Genomic DNA, 23,040 nt, shown 5'->3' with positions numbered 1-23,040 from the left:
GTAGCTGATGTTATTTCTTTTTATCTTTATCTTAATTATTCTCTATAACAGTTTTGGTATCCTACAAGTACAGAGGTATTGGTAATATTTACAATACTTTTAATCTATATTTCCATCCGCTGCAGTTCTCTCGTTTCCTAGAACTCTGCGGTGTGACGGGATCCATTTAAAGACTGTTATGCTTCAGAATGACAGAAATATATATTACTATCCAAATTATAAAATTCCATTAGTTTTGCCAGGAATATTAATTCTAAAAATCTAGTGTTTTGTTGGGGGTGATGAATTTTTAAATTTTATTTAACTGTTAATGCTGCCGTTTACACCTGGGCTGGAAATCTTGCGTTTACCAGATGTCGTACCCAGGCTCCATGAGGCTTTTATCTTATTTCTTCTTTATTCTTTGTTCTTTATTCTTACTGCTCTATCTAACGAATTCACGCAAGAGTAGTATGAATTTCAAATTTGTTGTTTTATTCTTTCTGTCATTCTAAAGACATTCTTGTGGGTACAAATTTTTCACGATGGACAGTAATTGATTAGCATCGAAGGACAAAGCAGCCCTCCTCTAGTAAAACACGTTAAAGAAACGAGAGTGGTTTTTATGGGACAAAGCGCCAAAAATTATTCGATGATATAAACGAAGAAATGACGGATGCAAACAACATTATTTCATGAAGAAAATTAAGATTATTAATATAGTTTACAATTGTTTCACTCCTACTTAGATTCTGTTGGCTTATTGCTACCTGTCTGACTGGTTGGGTGGTTGGCTGATTGCACGGTAAAGCACTAAAATACTCAAGATGGAGTAACATAAAAAGGACGATTATTAATATGCATATATTTGTAAGATTTGATTAATCTCATATTTAATATTTTCACAATAATTTCCAATACGATGGAGTATGAAGCAATGACAGAGTAGACCTTCTACAACAAGAAAGCCTGCCTTCCTAAAAGATCATGGATTTTAAAACTGAGTTCTGCTATTTACTATCAAAAGCACTTTTTTCGGGCGAAAGGGATTTGTGGGAGAGTTGCATTGCCGGACAGACTATAGAGTACATCAAGGGGCGGATGCTGAAAAGTCTACGATAGCACAAAGCGTATACGAAGCAGGATGAAAGAGAACCTGGGACAACATGAAGTAATGAGGGTAGATGGTGTGAAATTTAGGGTGTGCAGGAGTGTAGTAAAATTGTGATGTAGGGTGGGTGTTAGGGTAGGAGAAATTCCCTGGTGACCGTGTGGGGAAGGTGAGAGGTGTGATCGTGTGGGGTAGAGGTGACAGACTTAGAAGGAATTGAGATTTAACAAACAAACAAGAACCAAAAAAAAAACCTTCATCCCGGACCACACACGACAATCTTTATACAACCGCCGAGAACTTTCATCAACCAATGGCCACGCCTGTTCGGTAAAGACCCTCAAGATGGTTTACTTCCTCGATGGTCTATGACGTACCCGGGGTAGACGCTGCTAATTACCTGCAGGCACGCATGTCAAACAGGTAAAAAGGTAGGTGTGGTGATCGCAGCGGAGGAGACGAGGGGGACAAGGGCGTGGCGAGGGCGTGGCAAGCGCTGTGATTGACATGAGACTGACAGGAAGGTGCGCCTCCAAGACAGGGACTTTGTCTTGGCATGCGATATAACGCAAAGGACTTGATCTGCGCAAACAGGAGCCCAGGCAAGCGACACACCGCCCGAGCCCACCGAGGGGATCACAACAGCGACACCAGGTAGAGAAGACACAGGTTGAGAGCGAGACAAAGACAAAGTCGAGACACGCAGACGACGGTGATGAAGATGTTGGACGTGAAGACGGCCGTGATTTTAGCAGGTAGGCATGCAGTTGAGTGGTTTTAACACAGGTTTGGGAGGAGGTAAAGAGAGGGAGGAAATGCTGTCATTCCTTTCGAAGAATTCTGAAAATCTTGCTTCAATTCTGTTTTACTGCTACAAACAAAATGTTTAGTGTTCGTTTTTTGAAGTGGCCTATAAGTCTTGGGGCTTACATCTTTTAACTTAAATTCTGAATTCTGCATCCAGAATATTGGTCTCGTATTGTCAATCTCCGGTTTGTTTCCCACAGTGCTGTGTGGGAGTGTCCAGGGCCTGGTCAAATACGACTCCCTGTGTTCATCCTCTACCCGCACGGTAGCTTTTTCTCCAGACGACAGGGACTGTAGGCTCTTCTACGAGTGCAACTGGTCCACCTGGATCCCCAAGACGTGTGGTCCAGGGACAGTCTTCAACCCCACCTACAATATCTGCGACCACCCGTTCAATGTCCCAGGATGCGAGGGTACAAGTAGGTTGTCCAACACTAGCCAAGTGTAACGGGTGTCTTACTCTAAGTCTCCATTTTCAGTGAAAGTTTCTTTCTTCTCCTTCATCTCTGTCCTTATCTTCTCAACACCCACCTGTTTCTCTAACTCCATTTCCTCTATTCCTCTCTGTTCCTATTCGTCTGTAAATCTGCTATGTTTTTATTTCGGTATTCAGTATCAAACAGGCATCCGCATCCTTATGGAAAATTAATTGGAATCCGGGAGGCTTTTAACACATTTCAGTTACTTTTCTGTATTCTGACAGCTACTTAAACCAAATTTCGTTTCAGTAGTTGCCACGTCGCCTTGCTCGTCCAACCCTTGTCTAAACGGAGGTGTGTGCTCTGCCTCTGGGAGTAATTACACCTGTTCTTGTCCATCCGGCTTCACTGGGACAACCTGCCAGACAAGTGAAGTATTTTATTTCAGCTTTATTCAGATTTATCAATATAAAGATCTGCGGAGAAGAGGAAAACGGAAAAAGATATCAAAACAAATAAATAAAACGAAAAAAAAATTTGCAGTAACATTTTTAAATTTAATTTTAATTTAATAATTTTACCTATAACTCTTTTGTTTCTTTTGTTAATTGAATGTTACAAAGTAGCAGTCAGATAACAATCACTTATTTATGGTGAATCATAATATATATACAAGCAATATGTTTACAACACAAAGTAGTCAATACAAACAGATATATAAAAAATTAAATTACCAATGTTGCCTACTTGATTATATGTAAAAGTAGGTAAGAAAGGAAAAGTTTCTGTAGTATGTTGCATAGGTCTTTGGGATTTAATCGTTTAAAGGTAAAGTTTTGCTTACCGCTACTATTTTAGCTGTGTGTGAGTCTAGTGAGTTGACATCAGTTGTATCAAACATTTTCTAACAGGTGTTTGCTCCCCCAACCCTTGTCAAAATGGAGGTGCGTGCACAGCGTCTGGCTTTTCTTACACGTGCACCTGTCCTACAGGCTACAGTGGAATCAACTGCCAGATAGGTGACATACTCATGCTGTATTTTTAGGACAGACAGACAGACAGACAGACAGACAGACAGACAGACAGACAGACAGACAGACAGACAGACAGACAGACAGACAGACAGACAGACAGACAGACAGACAGATGCTATAGATGTACACTGTAGCACGCTGAGAATGAACCTCACTTTTATCTTCTGACAAGCGGTTGTCTAAGTTTCGGATGAGTTTTGTATGAGTCTATTTGTTGAGTTGACATCAGTTGTATCCATCATTTTCTAACAGGTGTTTGCTCCCCCAACCCTTGTCAAAATGGAGGTGTGTGCTCAGCGTCTGGCTTTTCTTACACGTGCACCTGTCTTATAGGCTACACTGGAACCAACTGCCAGACAGGTGACATACTCATGCTGTATTTTTAGGACAGACAGCCAGACAGACAGACAGACAGACAGATGCTATAGATATACACTTTCTTGGACATTCTTTGCAGTGAGTCTTTTTATTCCTTATTTGTACTTACATTTGTTGAGACGCTTAAATGTAAATAAATATTTAATTTCTGCTTTCTTTATATACAGTCTCCGGTCCTTGTTCCCCTAGTCCATGTCAGAATGGAGGAAGTTGCAGTGCCTTTGGGGCAAATTATTTGTGCGCTTGCCGTACTGGTTTTACGGGATTCAACTGTCAAACAGGTAACAAAAAGTGACGACGACGACGATGATGACGATGATGATGAGGATGCGGATGATCATGATAAAAATATTTAATGAAAATTAACAAATAAATGAAATATTAAAAATGTCAATAAATTAATTGCAAAGTTGTTTTGAAAGTTGTATTTTTTTTCTAAATTTATATCTTTATAGCCATAGTCCTTACTACAGAATCAGTTAGGCATTCTTGGTTAACCAAAAACATGACACTCCGTATAATCAGTATTCCCACCAAAGATGCTTGTACTAATAGCAAAACAGAGCACAAAGTTTCTGCTGTCACTGTAAGTAGTTTGAAGTCTATTATCCGAAAATAAAAATGCCGCTTGTCCAACTTTCTTATGATTAACACCTCGCCTCCCGGACCCCCTACAACCCTACTTTCTTCACTCTTTCAGTGTACTTTCGATTTACATTTTCCAAACGGTCGTCATAGTTACCGAAAAGTCGTAGATTTTCCACCCAACAGTAACTCCTTTGTCAGCAGTCTACCTCCGTGCTTGCTTCTGCAAATATCTAGTGGTGGGCAAAATACCTGTCATTAACATGTTTACCTGTTTGATTGAAAGTAAGCAGAGGTAAGAGATGGAATGTTTTGCAAGCTTAAGGAGTAAAGATTTGTACGATTTTTATTTTAGTTCTGTGTCTTAGTCTACCTGTAGGCTGACTTCAATTGTTTATACATAATGTAGTAACAGCTGCCAATCCCTGCTCCTCTACCCCTTGTCAAAATGGAGGTGTGTGCATTGCTTCTGGGACTTCTTATTACTGCAACTGTCCTTCAGGATTTACTGGAGCCACATGCCAGACAGGTGACAAACGCTAGATGATTTTATTTGCTGAAAAATCCAACGAGAGTGTACTTTCTTTCTCTTTTGACTTTTATCTATATTATGTTTACTACAAGTTCTCAAAAGTCAAGTAAATAGAAGAGATGGGAGATTATCAACTTCCGTTCTTGAAAGCTTTTTTGACTTGTTTTTCTTTCCTCCGTCTTTCTCTGCAGCTGGTGTCTGCCTGGATATTTTTAAGCCGTTTTCATACTTGTTTATACATAATGTTGTCACAGTTGTCAATCCCTGCTCCTCTGCCCCTTGTCAAAATGGAGGTGTGTGCATTGCTTCTGGGACTTCTTATTCCTGCAACTGTCCTTCAGGATTTACTGGAGCCACATGCCAGACAGGTGACAAAAGCTAAATGATTTCATGATATGCTGAAAAATCCAGTGTACTCTCTTTCTCTTCTCTGAGATATGAGAGAACATTATATCCTGTGGGTGTACAAATGAATCAGGGGTCTCTACATCCCACTTATCAAGTCTTTTGTTGGGTGTACGAGCTTTTTACTTCAAAATGAACTTTTCATCTAGATTTACTATAAGTTTATGATGTTGACTATAAGTTCTCTGTTATGTTTTGACCGTATGAAGACAAAAAGTCAAGTAAATAGAAGAGATGGGAGATTATCAACTTCCGTTCTTGAAAGCTCTTTTGACTTGTTTTATTGTTGTTGTTTTGTTTTTTTTTTTCGTCTTTCTCTGCAGCTGGTGTGTCTGCCTGTATTTTATAAGCCGTTTTCACAGTGTTGTCCATAGGAATGGGAATCCCATGGGAATCCCATGGGAAACGTCCCATGGGATGGGATGGGATGGGACAGCACACATTTGTATTTCCCATGGTAGTCGATACTTGATATTGCAAAATAAATTTACTGTTATTTCATTCATCAAGGATTTAAATCTTTCCTCTGAATCATCTATTGTATGTGAAGTAGCAGGAATTATAGAACAAAAGCCGAAAAGTGGTTTTCAGTGTTGTCCATAGGATTGTTAATACCATGGGAATCCCATGGGAAACATCCCGTGGGATGGGACGGGATGGGACAGGCATAAATTGCCATGAGATGGGATGGGACGGGATAGAAAAATATGTTCCATGGACAACCCTGCGTTTTCATAGTGTTTATTCAAAGTGAAAATAACTGTTTTGTTATTTTGTTCTTCATATTCAGTTGCCCCTTGTTCTCCCAGTGCATGTCAGAATGGAGGAACCTGCTATGTGTCTGGGACAAGTTATTTCTGCGGTTGCCGATTTGGTTTTACAGGGACCAACTGTCAGACAGGTAACATTGAAGATCATCATCATCAGTTGTCATAGACCGCTTGTGATAGAAAGCATGTACACTATTTTTCCCCTGTCTAACCCTAGCCCTGACAAGGGATGTTGTATGTATAGAGGCCCTGTCCTGACTAAATCTTTGATTCCACCACAATGTAACGAAGACTAGAGTACACTGAGTCAGAAAGTTTTGTGTAACATGTACACATTTTTTAAACAATAAAAGAGTTTTTTTTAAATAATACCTAATTGCGATTTACTTATAAAATAGTTTTGTTGAAAGTAAAGTTTAATGGCTATTTCCTTATAATGACTACAATGGCACATCACATGCAGGTGGCTGAGATACCGAATTGTTAAAAACATAGAACCACGGAAGGTAGAAGGGACAAATAAAAACAGAGGCAGGGGTATATCAACCACATAACAACTTAAGGCAGTTTTATTATTGTTCTCACTTCATTTACGCTTAATAACTAAATGGTTTTAAAAGAAACAAAAAATTTATGATCTGTATATTGCAACAGAGAAAAAAAAACTGGGAAACGAATAACTCTACCTCATTCAACTTAGTTTAACATCTTCAATCATTGATTCAAAAGGACACATATTCGTTCGTACATGCATGAACAGACAGAAAACCTTAACCGAACTCAATATTGTTACACAGACAAGCAATAATACCCATATTTCATAGTTTGTTTATTTTTCTGTTTTAATGACTAAAATGTTTATTTTTGCTACGTCACACAAACAGTCATTACCGCCTGTTCTTCTAACCCTTGCCTGAACGGTGGAGTGTGTTTCGTGACCAGCACCGGGTACACCTGCAACTGTCCCAGCAACTTCGTCGGCTCCAGATGCGAAACAAGTGAGTTTTTTCAACAAAACATTCTTTTGAATGCATCACGACCGCTTTCTTTCATTAAAATAATAATGTAAACAGCACAGCTTTCGTATAATCTTTACAAACGGAAATCTTTTAATTAGCGGCTTACTAAGATGCATTTTCTTCTTTTTTTTTTCTTCTGCATTCAGACGAAATATAACCTTGAATATTTAAATCTCAAAATTGATGCTCTTACAAGTGGACTGGAAGAGACAGGAGATGTTTTCAAAAATTTTAAAGATTTATATCCATGTTACCGACATTGAGTTTTAAAGGCAACAAAAGCTTTTTAAAAGGCATTGAGAGAATAAAATAATCAAATCATTGTTGCTGTATGTCCAAACTTCCCTAAGATAACCTTCTGATACTTGCTTAATGTCTTCTATGGCCAACAGCTCAGCAGCTGACAAGTAAACAAGGAGACATGCATTTTTAAAAAAAAATGAAATTTCCAAAATATTTTGTCGACTTTAACTTGATATTTCACTTTTTTTAAAAAAAATACATTGAGTCTAATAAGTACCTGGAATTTTCTGGGGGTTGTTTACTCGTGATCTCTTTCAGTCCCCTATCCATAGAACAATTATGCTTTTAGAATGAGTTAACCAGTTTGAGTCGCAATGATGTAGATGTCTGTTGTCTACCAGCTTCACTTACCTTTGCCTGCGGGTCCAACCCGTGTCAGAATGGCGGCTCGTGTGTCCAGCAGCTGTCTGGCTACCTGTGCTTCTGTCCAACGGGCTTTAGAGGCGCCGACTGCGAAATAGGTCTCTAGCACTCCTTTCCTTGTCTTTCTCTCCATCCACCTGCTGGTGTAGCCTTGGTGTGTATCTAATCTGATGCTTGAACTCATATGTAAACTCACTTTACAACTGCTTTTTAAACCCAGCTTTCCACTCACCTTTTGACTTTAAACACACCTTTAAACTAACATTTCATCTTACCTGTCGATTTATTTGTCTTATGTGTAATTGTGCGTTTGTGAGTATGTGATTGAATGTAATTCATAACTTTTATGAATGTAGGTCTGTATTTCTGATCTTTTTTGTGTTTCTGTGTTGCCCTTTTTCCCGCATTTTTTTCTTAGCAGAATCTTTTAGCGAGTATATGCTTTGCGAATTTTTCCCATATTTTTTCCTATCATAATCTTCTAGCGAGTATATGCTTTGCGAATAAATATAGAAATGTGTAGGCATCACTAATACTTACAAAAGGTAGAAATACTTAGAGACACTACTAATACTTGCAGATACTACTAATACAGACATTATTGATACTTACAGACATTAATACGGACACTAATAATAAAGACAATACTGATACAGACTCTACTAACACTTACAGACAGAACTAATATTTGTTACTAATACTGTATCGAACCACAGCGGCCTTCTCCATAAATTTTATTCTTCCGCGTCCCCTTATCACTCACTACACCTTACCTGTAATCATATTTTATGGATTAGTTCAACTCTACTTTTTCTATTAATAGATAATATATGTATGAAAGAGAGTGAGTAGGGAATCAAAGGGTTTGGTGGAGAGAGAGAGAGAGCGGAGAGCATTTTCAATGGTCGCCAAGATGCTGGCTTCATGTCATTAGAAAGACGATAGGAATCCTCTGCCAGCATACATAAATAATTTGTAAGAGTGTTAAATTAGCAAACTTTCAATATTTTAATAAATAAATAGTCCCTTTTTAATGGGATGGAATAGAGTAGGGGGAAAATCTGCTTACCTTTAAAAACAAAGAAAAAAATGCTTTCTCTTCCACTCGTGGTTTTTATCAGTCTGTTTCTAAGTCTTAAATGTTAGTTCTGACTAATTTGTCTTCGGTTTGGTCTTATATTCTTTGTCTCTTTTGTGAGTTTTTTGTTTGTTCTACTTGTTTGTTTGTTTGTTTGGTTGGTTGGTTGGTTGGTTGGTTGGTTAATTTATTTTTGGTTTTATTGACATTTTTGTTTCCTTGTTTATTTGGAGTTACTACTATTTTGTTTCATTTCTTTATTTTTTATTGCAAATGCAATTTACTTTTCTTTATTTACCATTTCTCTTTTTTCTTTTCTTTTCTTTTCTTTTCTCTTTATTTACAGTCTTTCCCCCGCTTTTCACCATCTCTCTCTCTGGTTCTGTCGGAATGCCTGGTGGAGATTGGAAGTATCAAAAAAAAAAAAAAATAAAAAAAAAGTGTGGTTATGAACTGAGTGCTCTCAACTTCTCTTTCGCACCCTGTCTCATGATGTGCAGCAGGTAGCCCTTGCAGCTCCAATCCCTGTCTGAACGGAGGTCAGTGCGTGACCTTTGGCACCGGGTACGCCTGCAGCTGTCCCGCGGGTACCTTCGGCGCCAACTGTCAGACAGGTGTGACCTTGCACCACCAGCTGTCAAACGTGTAAACTAATTAAAAAACCGTTGGTCAAAACGTCATTGATTGAGCTTTTGAAGGGTTTATTAAATTATTATGGTTCTGCCCATTCCGCCAGACGACCTGTACAAGTAAAGGGACTGAACTGTAAGTAACTGACATGTTTGAAGTGATCTTCAAAGTCATCTTTTTTAATTCTCAGCAACTTTAACATCAACCGCCTGCAGTGTGAATCCCTGTCAGAACAACGGGACCTGCCAGCTGGCCAGCAACACCCTCGGCTACGTCTGCCGCTGTGACAGCCTCCACACGGGTACCAACTGTCAGCTTCGTGAGTTATCCACCTTTCTTTTGCTACCCACCCCTCCCAAGCTTCCCTTCCTCATACGGCGATGTTTGTCAGATGCAGTTGTTGATGCTTTCTCCTGCTGAACTTTCCATTCTAGTCCACTGAGTACCCGGAATAAAGCATGCCTTCACACGCACTCACACTTCCTCACACCCCACATAAATGGAAATGACCTCAAACACATACATATTAACATATAAATATAGATGTATAAAAATATAAATCATAATCAGCACAGCAAAGGTATGTTGATGATAAATGACAATGTCTGCAAGTGGGCAACAGCATGCGAAAACTTTTTAGGGTTAATTTTGAAAAATGAAAGTTGACTTTCGATATAGTGAACGATCCAGATGTATTGCCAACATGTTCAGCTTCCCCTGCGCTGTATCAAAGTCCAAGGTTTCATTCTAGACATGCTCCAGTTCTCACAGGCGTGCCCAATGCTCTTCAGGTTGTAACGGCTTTCACGAGCCTGGTGTGTGTGAGCAGTCCTCACTCGACTTTCACACCTGCTAACTGCCATTTCTCACACTATGCGATGCATCTGCGCAGCGTGCTAGCGACTAAGTCCCTGCTGCTATGTCAGGTCTGAAACAGGTATTCCTATCTCGGGTATGGTGCAGACTAGGTTCCGTCCATCCCTGGCAGCTGTGGGTAGTTTACAGACAGGTTTCCATGGCATCGATAGAAGTTGTCCAGAGAACGTCTGTAGCAGTGTTTGCCGTCGTTGTTTGTTTGTTTGTTTGTTTGTTTGTTTGTTTGTTTGTTTGTTTGTTTGTTTGTTTGTTTGTTTGTTTGTTTGACCAGGCATGTTTTTCCCGTGTCTCAGTAACTGGACGTGGCTAGTTGACGTCCTCGCACTGACCGCATGGTGACAGTGTTCCCGGCATGGCTGACCTAATGAAGGGGTACGGTGCATGCTTTTTCCAGGCTCAACGTTGAACTGTATTACTGGTGCTACTGTTATTACTGGTATAATAACAGATTACAGTGGATGTAGCGGCTGCACGGCATGCCAGAGTTTGTTAAAAAGTCTGTTTTTCTGTCCTCTGTATTGTGTCTAAATGAACATTTCTCTCTTTGTGCCTATATGGCGTCCAACTCTTGAACTTGAGAATAACGGCCACGTGTTCCGGGTAGAATTGTGAAACATCTCAGTGGTCAGATAGTACTAAATATGTTGAGTTAAAAAAAAATAGACACGAACAAACAAACCAGGTCTACAGAGTTTGAAGAAAACCTATTATAACAGTAAGCGAATTTAAGAGACCACGTGACAAGATGTTTTCTCAGTCACATGATTACATTAACAATTGCTATTTTTCTGTTATATGACAGGTGCTACTTAAATGAATTTTGTAGGAGTTCTTTTTTTTTTCTTGTCTATCGTCTTGTTTTCTGCTAGGTTTTCTCTCTTTCCCAAAAGTCATCTAATTTTTTTTTACTGTATATAACATTTGTTTAGTATATCTATATATCCAGTAGACGCAAGGAAGAATGAATGGATGCACAGGTCTCCAGCTTCCGTGCATATGTGGACAAATGTGTGTGTGTTGAACGTACGAGAGTAATAGCGATTGAAGGGGAAAGAAGCAGCGAAAGACAAAGCAGAGAGAGCAAAAAAAAAAAAAGGTTAGCAACGAATGGAGGGAGAAAGAATAGGCAGAGATGGTTACTAATGTGTCTTTGTCCGTCCATCTGTCCTCCTGTCTGTTCCTGTGTACACTGTGCATGCCAGCTGGGCTGTAAACCTTGTTTCATATTTTCTTTGTAGCACATCTCTTGCTTCCGAGACTCTAGTACATTTTATTCATGCCTCTATCAGTCTATGTGTATTGTGTAAAAAAAAACAAACAAAAAAAGGTAAGTGCATGATAATATGACCATTTCCTTCATGCCTGTGTATGCTCATGTCTGTGCCAACAACAAAATAACCATCTGTGCATGATGACATGTCGTGATGGCGGCGGCATGAAGACACTTTGCTTGCATGACGTCCCAGCATGGTGTTGGTGTAGGTGTTCCCTGCTCCAGTGGGCTGTGCCTCAACTCGGGAACCTGTACAGACACCCCTCTTGGTTTCGTCTGCGCATGCGCGTTTGGTTGGACTGGAATAGCCTGTGACCAGCCGCGTAAGAGTGCTCTCCCTTCGTCTTGTTATTTTTACTTATTTATTTATATTTATTTATAGTTTTTTTGTTTGTTTTTTTTTTTGCTGGCTAGTAATAAGCAGAGGTCTGTCTCAGGGTAAATCGTGTCAGCGCAGATGTAGAAAGCACAGCTAAAACAGCTAAATGGTTAGCATGTGAGTGGAGGAGAAGTAGGGTGGGACGGTCGGTAGGTCAGTGGCGCCGTTGACCACTGAATGTCGTAAGCTCCGATCCCTGTACCGACACATCTTTTTCTGGTCATGACACCTGTTTACAGGGCTAGCCTTTGGGGATTTTTTCCCGATCCCAGTGAACTGGTTTCCCCCATATCCACCCTGTATGCGTGCGTGAAGATTCACTATTTCAGTCTTTGGTTTGTTTGTTTGTTTGTTTTTTTTTGTTTGTTTTTTTTTTTTTGGTTTTTTTTTTTTGGTTTTTTTGTTTTTGGTTTTGGTTTTTGTTTGTTTGTTGTTTGGGTTTTTTTTTTTTGGGGGGGGGTTGTTTGTTTTTTGAGTGGGGTCTTTAATTTTTTCCGCATTTTTATTTTATTTATTTATTTTGAAACGGTAGGGTTCTGGATTTGGGGATAGAAAGCCGAAGTGTCACGACACACAGTAAATCAGTGCTTCCAAACACTAAGAGGAATAAACATAATAAATAATTTTCCATTTATTTTCTAGGTTATTCTACCTCTATTTTACCCGATATAAGAGAAGTTGTAAAGAGAGAAACGGAACTCAAAGCCTCGTAGCACGCGTGCGAGACAAGCCTCTGCGGCGTAGTGCGCAGCCTGAGGTCACGTGGGTGATACGTAGGTCATGGCGCTAGGTAACGTGTGTCCGGCGTCTTGCCAGTGTTGGCACCTGCCCTTACACGTGCAGGTAGGAAAACCGTTGAACATGTCTTGGTATCAGTCTGCGCCTACAGGTCTGACATCATCCTACAGGGAGCGAGAAAAGTAAATAACGGTACGATGTTTACAAGACGGGGACAGTACCGCTAAACAAGGGAAGTAATACTTGCTAGAGAAAAAAATGATATTTTTTAAATAAATGGTGGTTCTGAGAATAAAACCAGTTGATAAATATGTTATTTTAAATGATTAAATAGGGGAAAACTAACCGAGTCTTGGTGAGATTTTACTAGGATTTTCTAACTTTTCCGAATAAATAAAACCTACCAACTAGTCTCACAAGAGTTACCTCAACAGTTGCCTGCCTCCAAAGATGCTTAGAAAACGGTTTGTCCCCGGAGTGCCTAAACTTAACTCGAATCTATATCGCTCATAGTTTAAGTGTATAATCATAAAATAATATTAATAATAAACAGGTAATAAAAACAACCAGCGGCTGAGAGGATAATAAGTGCGATAGAGTTGCTGTTCTTGGACAGCAGCAGTGAACGTTCACTTGCGTGGCGCGCGCGCGGGTCGAGATGCAGTGTGTTTGAAAAAAAAATTTGCAAAGCGTATATATTTATACTGGCAGACACCCGGAACATAACGACAGCGACGATTTAGTGTGGTGGTTGGTTATTGTTGTACAGTGGAGTGGTGGTGATGGTGGTGGAGATGGTGGATGTGACAAAATGAAGCAGAGGGTGAAGATATGGGTAATGAGGATGATAATAATTACTGGTTTGATCGATCTGCTTGCGTCACCAAAACCTAATATGAAAGCTAGTTGTTAGCGGTTATGTCTCTCGTCTGCAGAGCGGTGTTCCTCCGGCAACCTGCGATGTGTGAATGGCGGAGTGTGCGTGGACACGCCCCAGGGCTTCACGTGCAACTGTCCCAGCGGCTACTTAGGGCGGCAGTGCCAGAGTGAGTCATGTGCTATATTTAGCTTCCATTTGCAGGCTCCAGCTCGGGAAGAGTTCGAGCGAGAACTACATTTCCCGTGATGGACTGTGGCAAGTGTCCCGTGTGATTTGGCCGTCTGCGGTAGCAGGAACCTTAAATGACAGTCTCATCTATTTTACTTCAAACATGCCCATACAAGAAGGAGAAAAAGAATAAGATGATGATGATGGATGATTGATGATTGATGATGATGATGATGATGATGATGATGATGATGATGATTGATGATGATGATGATGATTCTATTCATTGCTTGCTTCTTCCTTCCTCGAACTGATAATTTCTAAGGGACATAACTGACTCCATCATTTTGTAATGTGTTGCAGTCTGCGCCAGCGAGTACTGTCCCCAGTTCTCCATCACCATCCCCGCCGTGTTCCCCTACCCGACTTTGAGGACCGTCGCTACGTGTACGTCTGCAACGGCACCGGCCTGTACCACCAGCTGGCCTGCCCCATCGACAAGATCTACGACCCTCGACAATATGTGTGCGTGTGATGATAAGGCCACGTGATCCCGTCACCACAACGTAGTGAAGACGCTTCCTCCTTATCTTGTCGGTGCTTCTGTTTACGTCCTCCACCTCTCTACAACGTCAACCTCTTTCCTCCACTTTTAAGTGAAAACGGTTATCATTCGTGATTAGAAAATTTTTTTCAAAAAATGAACAAACAGAAACGTATTTCTTTTTTTTTTTTTCTTTTGAAATTTTTTTAAAAGACATTTCTTGCTATAACTTTATTACCAACCATTAAAACAAAAGTAAGACTTGTGTTAACCCTTAATTACTTAATTATCTCCGTTTTAACGCTGATGACTGTTCTCAACCGTCTATCATTTCATCTCCTGCCCCCTTCCTCAGGTCATCTCTCCAAGCCCATTCGTTCTCCGTCTTTTCTAGAATGTTCTGTCGTCTGCTTGGGGTACACAGAGAAGCAGACGACAGGCAGTGGGACGTAGGTAGCGCTTACATACTGTTCATAATATGGTGGTGAAGTCGCCGTTGTTGTAGCCTTTGCACTTCTTTCATCAGTGAAGGTCTTTTGTATCGAGTTCTCTTTCATTTTCAGCTTTTCGCTTTTCTAGTTTTTTTTTTTCAAAGATAAAACTGATGTAATACTTGAAGGTAAATACTTCTCTCCTTTCTTCTTTGTATATTAACAAATGTTTTTTTTATTAAAATTACTGAGTCAGTAACCAAGTTCAATAAAAGTCTTTAACATTTTTCTGTATATAATTGCCCTGAAAAGATTAATATGCTGGAGTCTTTCATTCTTTGATAAATTACTTCGCAAATAAATATTTTACACTCTTACCTGCTTTGAGCTTATGTATTAGCTCGGATGGAAGAACTATTGTACAACAGACGCTCCCCACCCACCAAAAGAAAACAAACAAACAACAAGGGAGAACATAAAAAAAAAATCACGGAGTTGATATTTAGTTTGGACCAATGTTTGGTTTTGAGCAAAGATGACATATTGTCACAGTTTAATGTTTAACTGGCATGCTGTCATTGTGGATCCTCTCCTCCCCTTCGACTTGACCATCCAGTCAAAGAAAGCAATCTTAAACACACGTACACACACACAGACAGACAGACACGTAGTACTCAAACACGCACAATTCACACAATTTTCTTTCTTTCTCTTTCCCTGTCTTCCTATTTTCTAATAAAACGTTCTTGACATCCGTTTACCATGTGTGATTGACATGAAAAATGTTATTCAGTTTTTTTTACGATTCTTTAGGACATGAAATAACATTGTGACAAGTAACCATTACTGTATTTTCAAACGGGTACAGCCCACTGTAACTTTTTCTGTAGAGGTACCCGGAATGACAAGCAGACCTTTGACACCTGATTTCACATCAAATTTTCTCACGCCTGCTGTAGAAAAAAAGGACACACAGTTTTACAGAGAAAAAAAGCGACAAATTCAGTTCATGAAATGAAAATGTATATTTTCCTACACAAGAATGCATCCGAATATTTAGCTGTGTGGTTATTATGAAATGCATAGCACAAAAAATACACTGCGAATTTACAAAGAAAAGATAACAAAACTGCAGAAAGTTACTCTTCCGTTGTCTCATTCTCTTCTTTTTCCCTTTTCTCTTTTGCATCACACTCACATACACATGCACCACACAGACAGACCGACAGACAGACAGACAGACATCCGCATGCGGTCACAATAACAAGTTTTGCTGGAATGTGTGTGAGTACCAGAGATGATTACAACAGAAATCACAGACTATCTCCATTTAGCTCACAGATAGTTTTGTCTATATTGTCACATGTTACCTCTCAATATCAACATATCACCCAGATCTCTCAGTTCCAACACTAACCTACAGGAAAACAAAGTGTGAAAGACTACTCAGCTCAGGACAACAAGTAACGAAGGATTCACAACTCCGAATGACAATTCTCCAACAACATGCGAACAGTGTGAGGGGTAGATATAAACATTAATAACTGATGCCAAACACACTACTACCGAGCTGACAGCCATGAGCTGGATGCTGATATGTTTTGTACAAGGCACAAGGCCCTACGCTACATAAGCACGTGCAGTGCCACGTGACATGTTTGTTTACACAACCTCTCGTGAGCTTTACAGTCATCAATAATATGCAACGATGGAGGTAATCCTGTCAAGTACATTAATTCAGTCCAGAACAGTTTGTGAAAACACTTTCAACTGTTTTGTTTCGTGATTTGCAAAGGCAGAAAAACACAGCAAAACAATCCAATATCATAAACAAAAAAAAAGTTTAAACAAATAAAATTATAAGATACATATATATAACCAAATAAGAAATAAACCATATACAGTCAAATCTCCCTACTATGCCACCTACCGGGACCGAGCAAAAGTGGCATAGTAGAGAGAGTGGCATAGTAGAGAGGGTTCGTAAAAACGGCTTTATTTGTTCAAGTTACCTGTCAGTCCAAAGCAGGGGTGGGCAATTAATTTTCCCAAGGGGCCGCATGAGAAATTGGGATGGTTTTAGAGGGCCGGACTAATATAGTTAACTCAGTTTTACCTAATACTGTATGTATAGTATATATACTGGCGGGCGGGCCGCTCAGAGACTGCAGGAGTCCTTGGGCAAAGGTCTGGTCCAAAGCTCTCAAGAATCGTCGGCTTCGCTAGCTGTCTCCTCTCATTCTCCCCCTCACCTCTTCATCCTCCACCCCTCCCAACCACATCCGCGCACCTGCATCCTGTCGCTAGTCGACCCCCTCACACCTTCCCTCTGTCACGTGGCTGTCACCCGGCCAGCGACCACCCCCCCACATCGCCAGACTCCACCCTCCCTGTGTGCGTGCTAGGTTCCATCCCACCTAACTGCGATGTCCCACACTACCATACAGTATAATAGTCGAGCACTGCGTAGAATTTCACAACTTGTGTCTTTTAACAGTCACAAAAAAGTGGCATAGTAGCGAGAGTAGGGGTGGCATAGTAAATTTTTTTTTACATTGAATTTATAGTCGGGACCGAGCAAAAGTGGCATAATACCGAGAGTGGCATAGTAGAGGGGTGGCATAGTAGGGAGATTTGACTGTAATAAACAAACAAACCAATATAATAAACAATAAATCAATATAATCAACAGAAACCAACATATTAAACAAATAAACCAATATATTAAACAAATAACCCAATAATAAATAAAACCATAATAAACAAAAAAACCAGTGTAAGCAACATATCAGCCAATACAATCAACAAAAACAAACAACTGAGGCCTTAAAATGTACACAGAGAATGTTCAAGAACTAACACTATGTTTACAAAGTCTTTTGTTGTTGAAGTGCCAGGCCGTTCAGGTGAATGATTATGCTGAGCTTCATTTCGTCGATGAATGCTCGTCCTCTCATGATGACAAAAACAAACTCTCAGAGTTCAGTGGTTAGAGTAACGGCATCTGAAACCACCAGACCACGTGACACAAATGTGGAGCGGGTGTCCGGGTACGTGAAGTGCTGGGGAAAGGTAGAACCGCGAGGGAAAGAAGATGGGGCCTGACATAAGCAAAAGCTTTATCACATCACTCCCTTCCTCCCCAAACACCTCTAAGATCACGAGAGCTCACCTCAACCTGTATAAACACAAAACAAAATTTAACGAAAAAAGCTCGCACCGCTGAAGGGTTCACGACCTTTGAACTAACGAGACATAGATCATAATGGACAATGTTGGGATATCTCCTTGGTACCAAGACACTACCAAGACATATACGGGTGGTCTTGTAAATATGCGCCCTTCGCTCAATCCACGGATGTGTATAGGTGGATTGCTGTCTGTCTGCCAAGACCAACGCTTAGCCTCTTGCGAAGTTCTCCGCTGTTAGTCTCGGCGAGCCTCAACAATGTGACTAAACCGGAAGCTTTGTAGTCTCATGCCTCGTTTTAGTAGTTAACTGGAAAAAAAAAATCGTCTGCCAGCAGTCCAGTAATACAATTCGTGCTTACTCTGTGGATGTCTGCACAATACACAAGGAGTTCAGAGTTCAGGACATACTTCTCTTCCAACAGAAATTATCAGCCACGATTTATGTTGAGAAAAAAGCCATTTACACCTTGAATTCAAACATCGTTGGGAGGGTTGACCTTAGCTCAAGCGCAGACAATAGATATCCTCGAGCTGGGCTGGTGTGGGGTAAGGGGCGGGCTGCTTGGTTGACCACGTGGTTTGGGCCAGCACTCCATTGGAAATGAAAGCTCGTGCACTGATTTCATGAAACTCGTCACGACAATGTTGTCGGTCTTGTGTGGATTCCTGCATACTTGCTTAGTTTTCCGGAAGTGATCTGTTCATTCTCCCAGGGCAACACCTTGGTGGCGCTTTTTTAAATATCAAAATATTGAGAAAGTGCAATAGATCGTGTGCATCGTAGGCAGTCACATTGCGGACAGTTCTGAACGACCGATTCTTGAGAGGTTGGTGGGATGAATCCTTTGGTCCGTCAAACTGTCTTAATGAAGCTAGCGCCATCGTCTGAACACACACACAAACACACACACAGCAAGCTAGTGATGTTCCGGTGATGTGCTCGCTTTCTGGCTGTCCCAGTCTGCCTGCATGTTGTAAGCTGGAGGAGGTGGATGTGGTGGGGGCGGATGTGGTGGGGGCAGGACAGTCGCATGCTTTGTCATATCAGGGCAATAGGGAGGGGGAGCTTCGGACGGCAAGCCCCCCGAGTTCGTGATGTCCCCAGTGACCATGTCGTAGGAGGGCGGAAGGATGGGCGCAGCACCGTACACCAACTGGTCCCGCCGCACGTCGCCGAAGTAGGGCAGACGCACCACATCGCCCTCCGCGTCCTGCAGAACGATGGTCACGTGACAGCCGTTGGCCCCACGGGACAGGAAGCCTGTGCGGGGCCGGCGGCGCACCAGACGGTTGCTGAAGACCAGCATCACGCATGCGCAGAGCGTTGCCAAGGAAAGCGAGGCGATGACCAGTCCGAAGCCCCAGTCCAGCGTGCCGATGTTCACTTTGTTGACGTAAATCTGATGAAACTCGGCGGCAAAGATGATGCTGCCGACGAAACCTGCGACGACTGAAAAAAAGTGTTTCATGTGAACTAAAGCATGTTTTATGTGAAGTAAAACATGTTTCACTAGCAGCAGTTTTCACGAATCCTCTAGTCTAAAGTCTAAACCAGCGGTTCTCAACCTGTGGGGCGCGACCCCCTGGGGGGTCGCGACGTGCCTACAAGGGGGTCGCGAAGGTGGTCCTTTTTTTAAAAGTTTCTTATACCGGTATTAGTGAAATTAGCTTAGATTTTGTAACCGAGTGGTGAGGGCGATCAAACTCCAAATCGCTTCTCCCTATTCAAGTACACTGTCTCGGCATGCAGTGACTTCTCACTTCCAAAACTCAAAACACAATCCCCCTCTCAACAATTAAGCCTCCAATCTCCCTCCTCGCCTTTTGCCCTCTCTCTCTCCCAGTCTCTCACCGCTGACTCCCCTCTCCCTCTCCAGTCACACCTCTCTCTTTTAAAAAAAACAAACATCTAAACGGCACACATTCAGGAAACGTCCATCTTTTTTTTTTTGTCGTTCGCCTCTTTCACACTTGGAGACCAGCTCTTGATATGAAATTGGTGGTCTTCTGTAGAGTCTCCACTGGCCCGTACAGCTTGTTGTGCAGGGTCTCCGACTGTGGCCACGTCTCTTTCCTCAGGGTACGGAGATTCCTACAGTCCTGTAGGATGTGTTCTACAGTCTGGTCTGCCTCTCCACAGAGCATCTCGGGGACGGCACGAGGTGCAACTTCCTGTGTAGGTGGTGAAGCAGCCTGTTGTGCCCGTCCTGAGCGGAAGATAGCGACCTGGTCCGGTCTGGACAGCTGATGGTAACTGTCCAGTGGTTGCTGTGGCCTGTACAGAGACTTAATGATGGTTTTCATCTCTGACATGTTGACTGCATTGTCTTCTTGCTCGTCTTCTGCCACCCAACTTAGCCATCCTGTCAGCTTCCTCATTCCCATCTATCCGCAGTTGTGATGGGATCCACTGCAGAGCCGTTCTGAGGCACTTGATGTTTTCAGCAGCGCGGCTTCCAGGTCTGGCAGTTTGTTATTGTTGACTGCCTGCAGCACCGACAGAGCATCGGTCAGGAAGACGACCTGGCTTGTCATGGTCTGTTCTGGCTGCTGATGATGTTTTGCTGCGTGGACCAGGGCTTCTACTTCTGCTCTATAGTTTGTACAGTGGAGGCCAGTTGGTATTGCTGCTGCCTGCCACTGTCCATTTGGGAACTGGATGCACACGCCGGCCCCTCCCCCTCTGGAGAGTGTCTGTGGCTGACCCGTCTGTGTAGGCCTTATCCATGATTCCTGGGGGGTACCTTTCTTCTAGCATGGCTAGCGTCAGGGCTCTCTTGCCACGTCGCTATGCTCATCCTTTGTTGAGGAACTGTGGTGCAGATGGTAATGTTCCCTGTTCTGTCTTTCCAAGGAGAGGATCGAGGTAGAGAGTCGGTACCTGGACCTGTGCAGGAAGCTTTGTTTGGTATTTTCTGTGTAGTGCCTGCGTCTCTCGCACAAAGCTGGATCTTTTCAGCCTTCCCGAGGACAGCTGTTTCTGTTGGCCACTTCATCAGGTGGTCTTCACTGTGTCTGTACTTGGTGGCCTGCACGAGTGCTTGCATTCCCTTCTCTTGTTTTTAATGGGGGTATGCCTGTTATCTGCTCCATCTTTCTATTGGCGTAGATCTCATGGCGCCTGTTATTACTCTCAGTGCTTGGTTCTGCACCTTGTCCAAAGTTGAAGGTTGTGACTTGGCTGCTGTCATCCAGGTGCTTGATCCGTACTCAAGGTGTGGTCTTACAGTACCTTGGGTACACGGTCTTCAGGATCTTTTCGTTGGCGCCCCAGTGTTTCCTGCCAGCTTTCTCATGATGTCAGCTTTCTTCTGGCTTTTGCTTCTGCGTTTTAGGATGTGTTGCTTCCATGTCAATCTTTTGTCAAAAGTGACTCTCAGGTACGTCTGCTGGTCTTCAAGTGTCAGTGGAGTGTCTCCCAACTTTAGTCTCCCAGCTTGCGCTTTGGTGGAGAGAGAGAAAAGAGTGGCTGTTGTCTTGTCACGGTTGATGGTAACGCACCAGTTGTCTGCCCAGGCTGCCACTTTGTCTAGTGCAAGCTGCATCCTGTAGGTTGCTGTTGTTGCATACTCTTCTGAGCACCAGGAAACGTCCATCATTCACACCCTTTCGCCCTCGCACGTGCTCAGTCTTAGTACTCTAGGTCCCTGACAGAAGGCCATGACCAGACAGTGCGGAGTGGGGGCTTAAGAACGACCGATGGCTGCTGCTAATGGCATATTTATCGGACATATTTGAGAAGCTGAACGTTGTGAATACTTCTCCGCAAGGGAAAGACACCACCATATTACAAACAACTGACAAGATGAATGCTTTTGTCCGAAAAATTTCGTTGTGGACGCAAAAGATATGCCAAGAAAATATTTTTGATATGTTTACGTGCTTGTGTAAGTGCAAGGCTGACAACTTGATTCTTGATCAGGTGAAGAATGTAATTATTGCCCATCTAAGCGGACTGCAAGAAAGGTTTCAGCATTACTTCGCTGAAATTGATGTGACTAAATACGATTGGATTCGTAATCCATTTCTGGCTGATCCTAGCACAAGCGGTTTGTCCACGGAATAAGAAGAGCAGCTCATCGACCTTTCAATAGTGACCAATCCCTGAAAATGGTCTTCCAAACAACACCAGTGCCAACATTCTGGATTAGCGTCAACGGTGAATATCCTCTCCTTTCTGAGAAAGCAATAAAAAGTTCTTCTGCCATTTTCAACTTCGTATATGTGTGAGCAAGGATTTTCAGCATTGGCAGCACTTGAAGTCTCAATACAGAAAATCGTGTGGACGCCAGAGGCTGAGCTGCAAATAGCAGTGGGTACGAACATCGCACACAGGTTCGCTTCTCTATTGCAACAGCAAGCAGGCTCAGCCTTTCTCATTAATCAAAGTGAGTGTCCCAATTAAAATAATATTTATTAGCACCGCAGAATTTGCTTTAGTAAAAATTTCATTAACAGTTATACTTCTTGCAGATACGAACTTTGTTCTTCCGTTGTTGATTTCCTCGACGCGGCGTTCGAGGTTAGCTAAGGCTCCCCCCCCCCCCTCTTCCACCGACCTAGCTGGCTAAGGGGGTCGCGGACGTACCGGTGTTCGTTAGGGGGGTCGTCACAAGTAAAAGGTTGAGAACCGCTGGTCTAAACTGAAGATAAGCTAGACTTTGTATGGGTACGTGTGTGTGAATAAAGAGGGGAGGATAGTTACACTAGTCTATTTTCGTTCTTTTTCAAGGTTTCCGACAAAGTTCAAGCAACGTTCAAAGACACATTTATTCCGTCAAGTGCTCTCTCTCTCTCACACACACAGAGGGAGACCGAAACTTCAAGGTGTGTCATTCAAAAACTCAACTTACCAGCCAGCAAAGCCAGGCACTCCGAATATCGGGAGGACACAGTCACCACCGAGCAGAAACTCGCGAAACCAGTGATGATGGAGAAGATGAAGAACACCAAGCTAATGCTGCACAGCCCTCGCGCCGCATTGAGCCAAGCTGAGAAAATCAATTAGTCAATCAAGCAATTAGTCAGTCACAACCAATCAAAGAATTATTCTTTTAGTCACTGTCATCCCTATTTTACCTCAAAGCCATACAATACCACCTTTTAAGCAACTATTACTTCCATTATTTACTCATAATTAAATAAA

General features: G+C 41.9%; 1 protein-coding gene across 10 annotated transcripts; it reads left to right on the top strand.

Moving 5' to 3' along the window:
* The first annotated feature begins 1,530 nt into the window (after window positions 1-1,530).
* On the top strand, window positions 1,531-15,076 carry LOC112562964 (fibropellin-1-like). Of its 10 annotated transcripts, none has more exons than XM_025236600.1 (16): window positions 1,532-1,845; window positions 2,098-2,316; window positions 2,629-2,745; window positions 3,228-3,335; window positions 3,603-3,710; window positions 3,896-4,009; window positions 4,723-4,842; window positions 5,100-5,213; window positions 6,041-6,151; window positions 6,905-7,018; window positions 7,684-7,803; window positions 9,284-9,397; window positions 9,604-9,732; window positions 11,772-11,885; window positions 13,615-13,725; window positions 14,091-15,076. In XM_025236600.1, exons 1-16 carry the CDS (start codon window positions 1,806-1,808, stop codon window positions 14,276-14,278), a joined length of 1,941 nt encoding a protein of 646 aa, XP_025092385.1. In that variant the 5' UTR covers window positions 1,532-1,805; the 3' UTR covers window positions 14,279-15,076. The 10 variants fall into 10 exon arrangements, with proteins under 10 accessions (XP_025092389.1, XP_025092385.1, XP_025092393.1 ...); XM_025236599.1 differs by having other exon boundaries at window positions 1,535-1,845; window positions 2,626-2,745; XM_025236604.1 differs by lacking the exon at window positions 11,772-11,885 and having other exon boundaries at window positions 1,531-1,845; window positions 2,626-2,745.
* Window positions 15,077-23,040: the final 7,964 nt, after the last annotated feature.

The sequence above is a fragment of the Pomacea canaliculata genome, linkage group LG4 (genome assembly GCF_003073045.1).
Source record: "Pomacea canaliculata isolate SZHN2017 linkage group LG4, ASM307304v1, whole genome shotgun sequence".
Lineage (NCBI taxonomy): Eukaryota > Metazoa > Mollusca > Gastropoda > Architaenioglossa > Ampullariidae > Pomacea > Pomacea canaliculata.
This window is presented reverse-complemented; position numbering and strand designations above follow the sequence as displayed.

Coding starts and splice junctions, on each gene's coding strand:
- LOC112562964 (XM_025236599.1), top strand. CDS start 1,806: ATGAAGATGTTGGACGTGAAGACGGCCGTGATTTTAGCAG. Junction 3,711..3,895: donor TGGAACCAACTGCCAGACAG/GTGACATACTCA, acceptor CTTTATATACAG/TCTCCGGTCCTTGTTCCCCT. Junction 4,010..4,722: donor GGGATTCAACTGTCAAACAG/GTAACAAAAAGT, acceptor TACATAATGTAG/TAACAGCTGCCAATCCCTGC.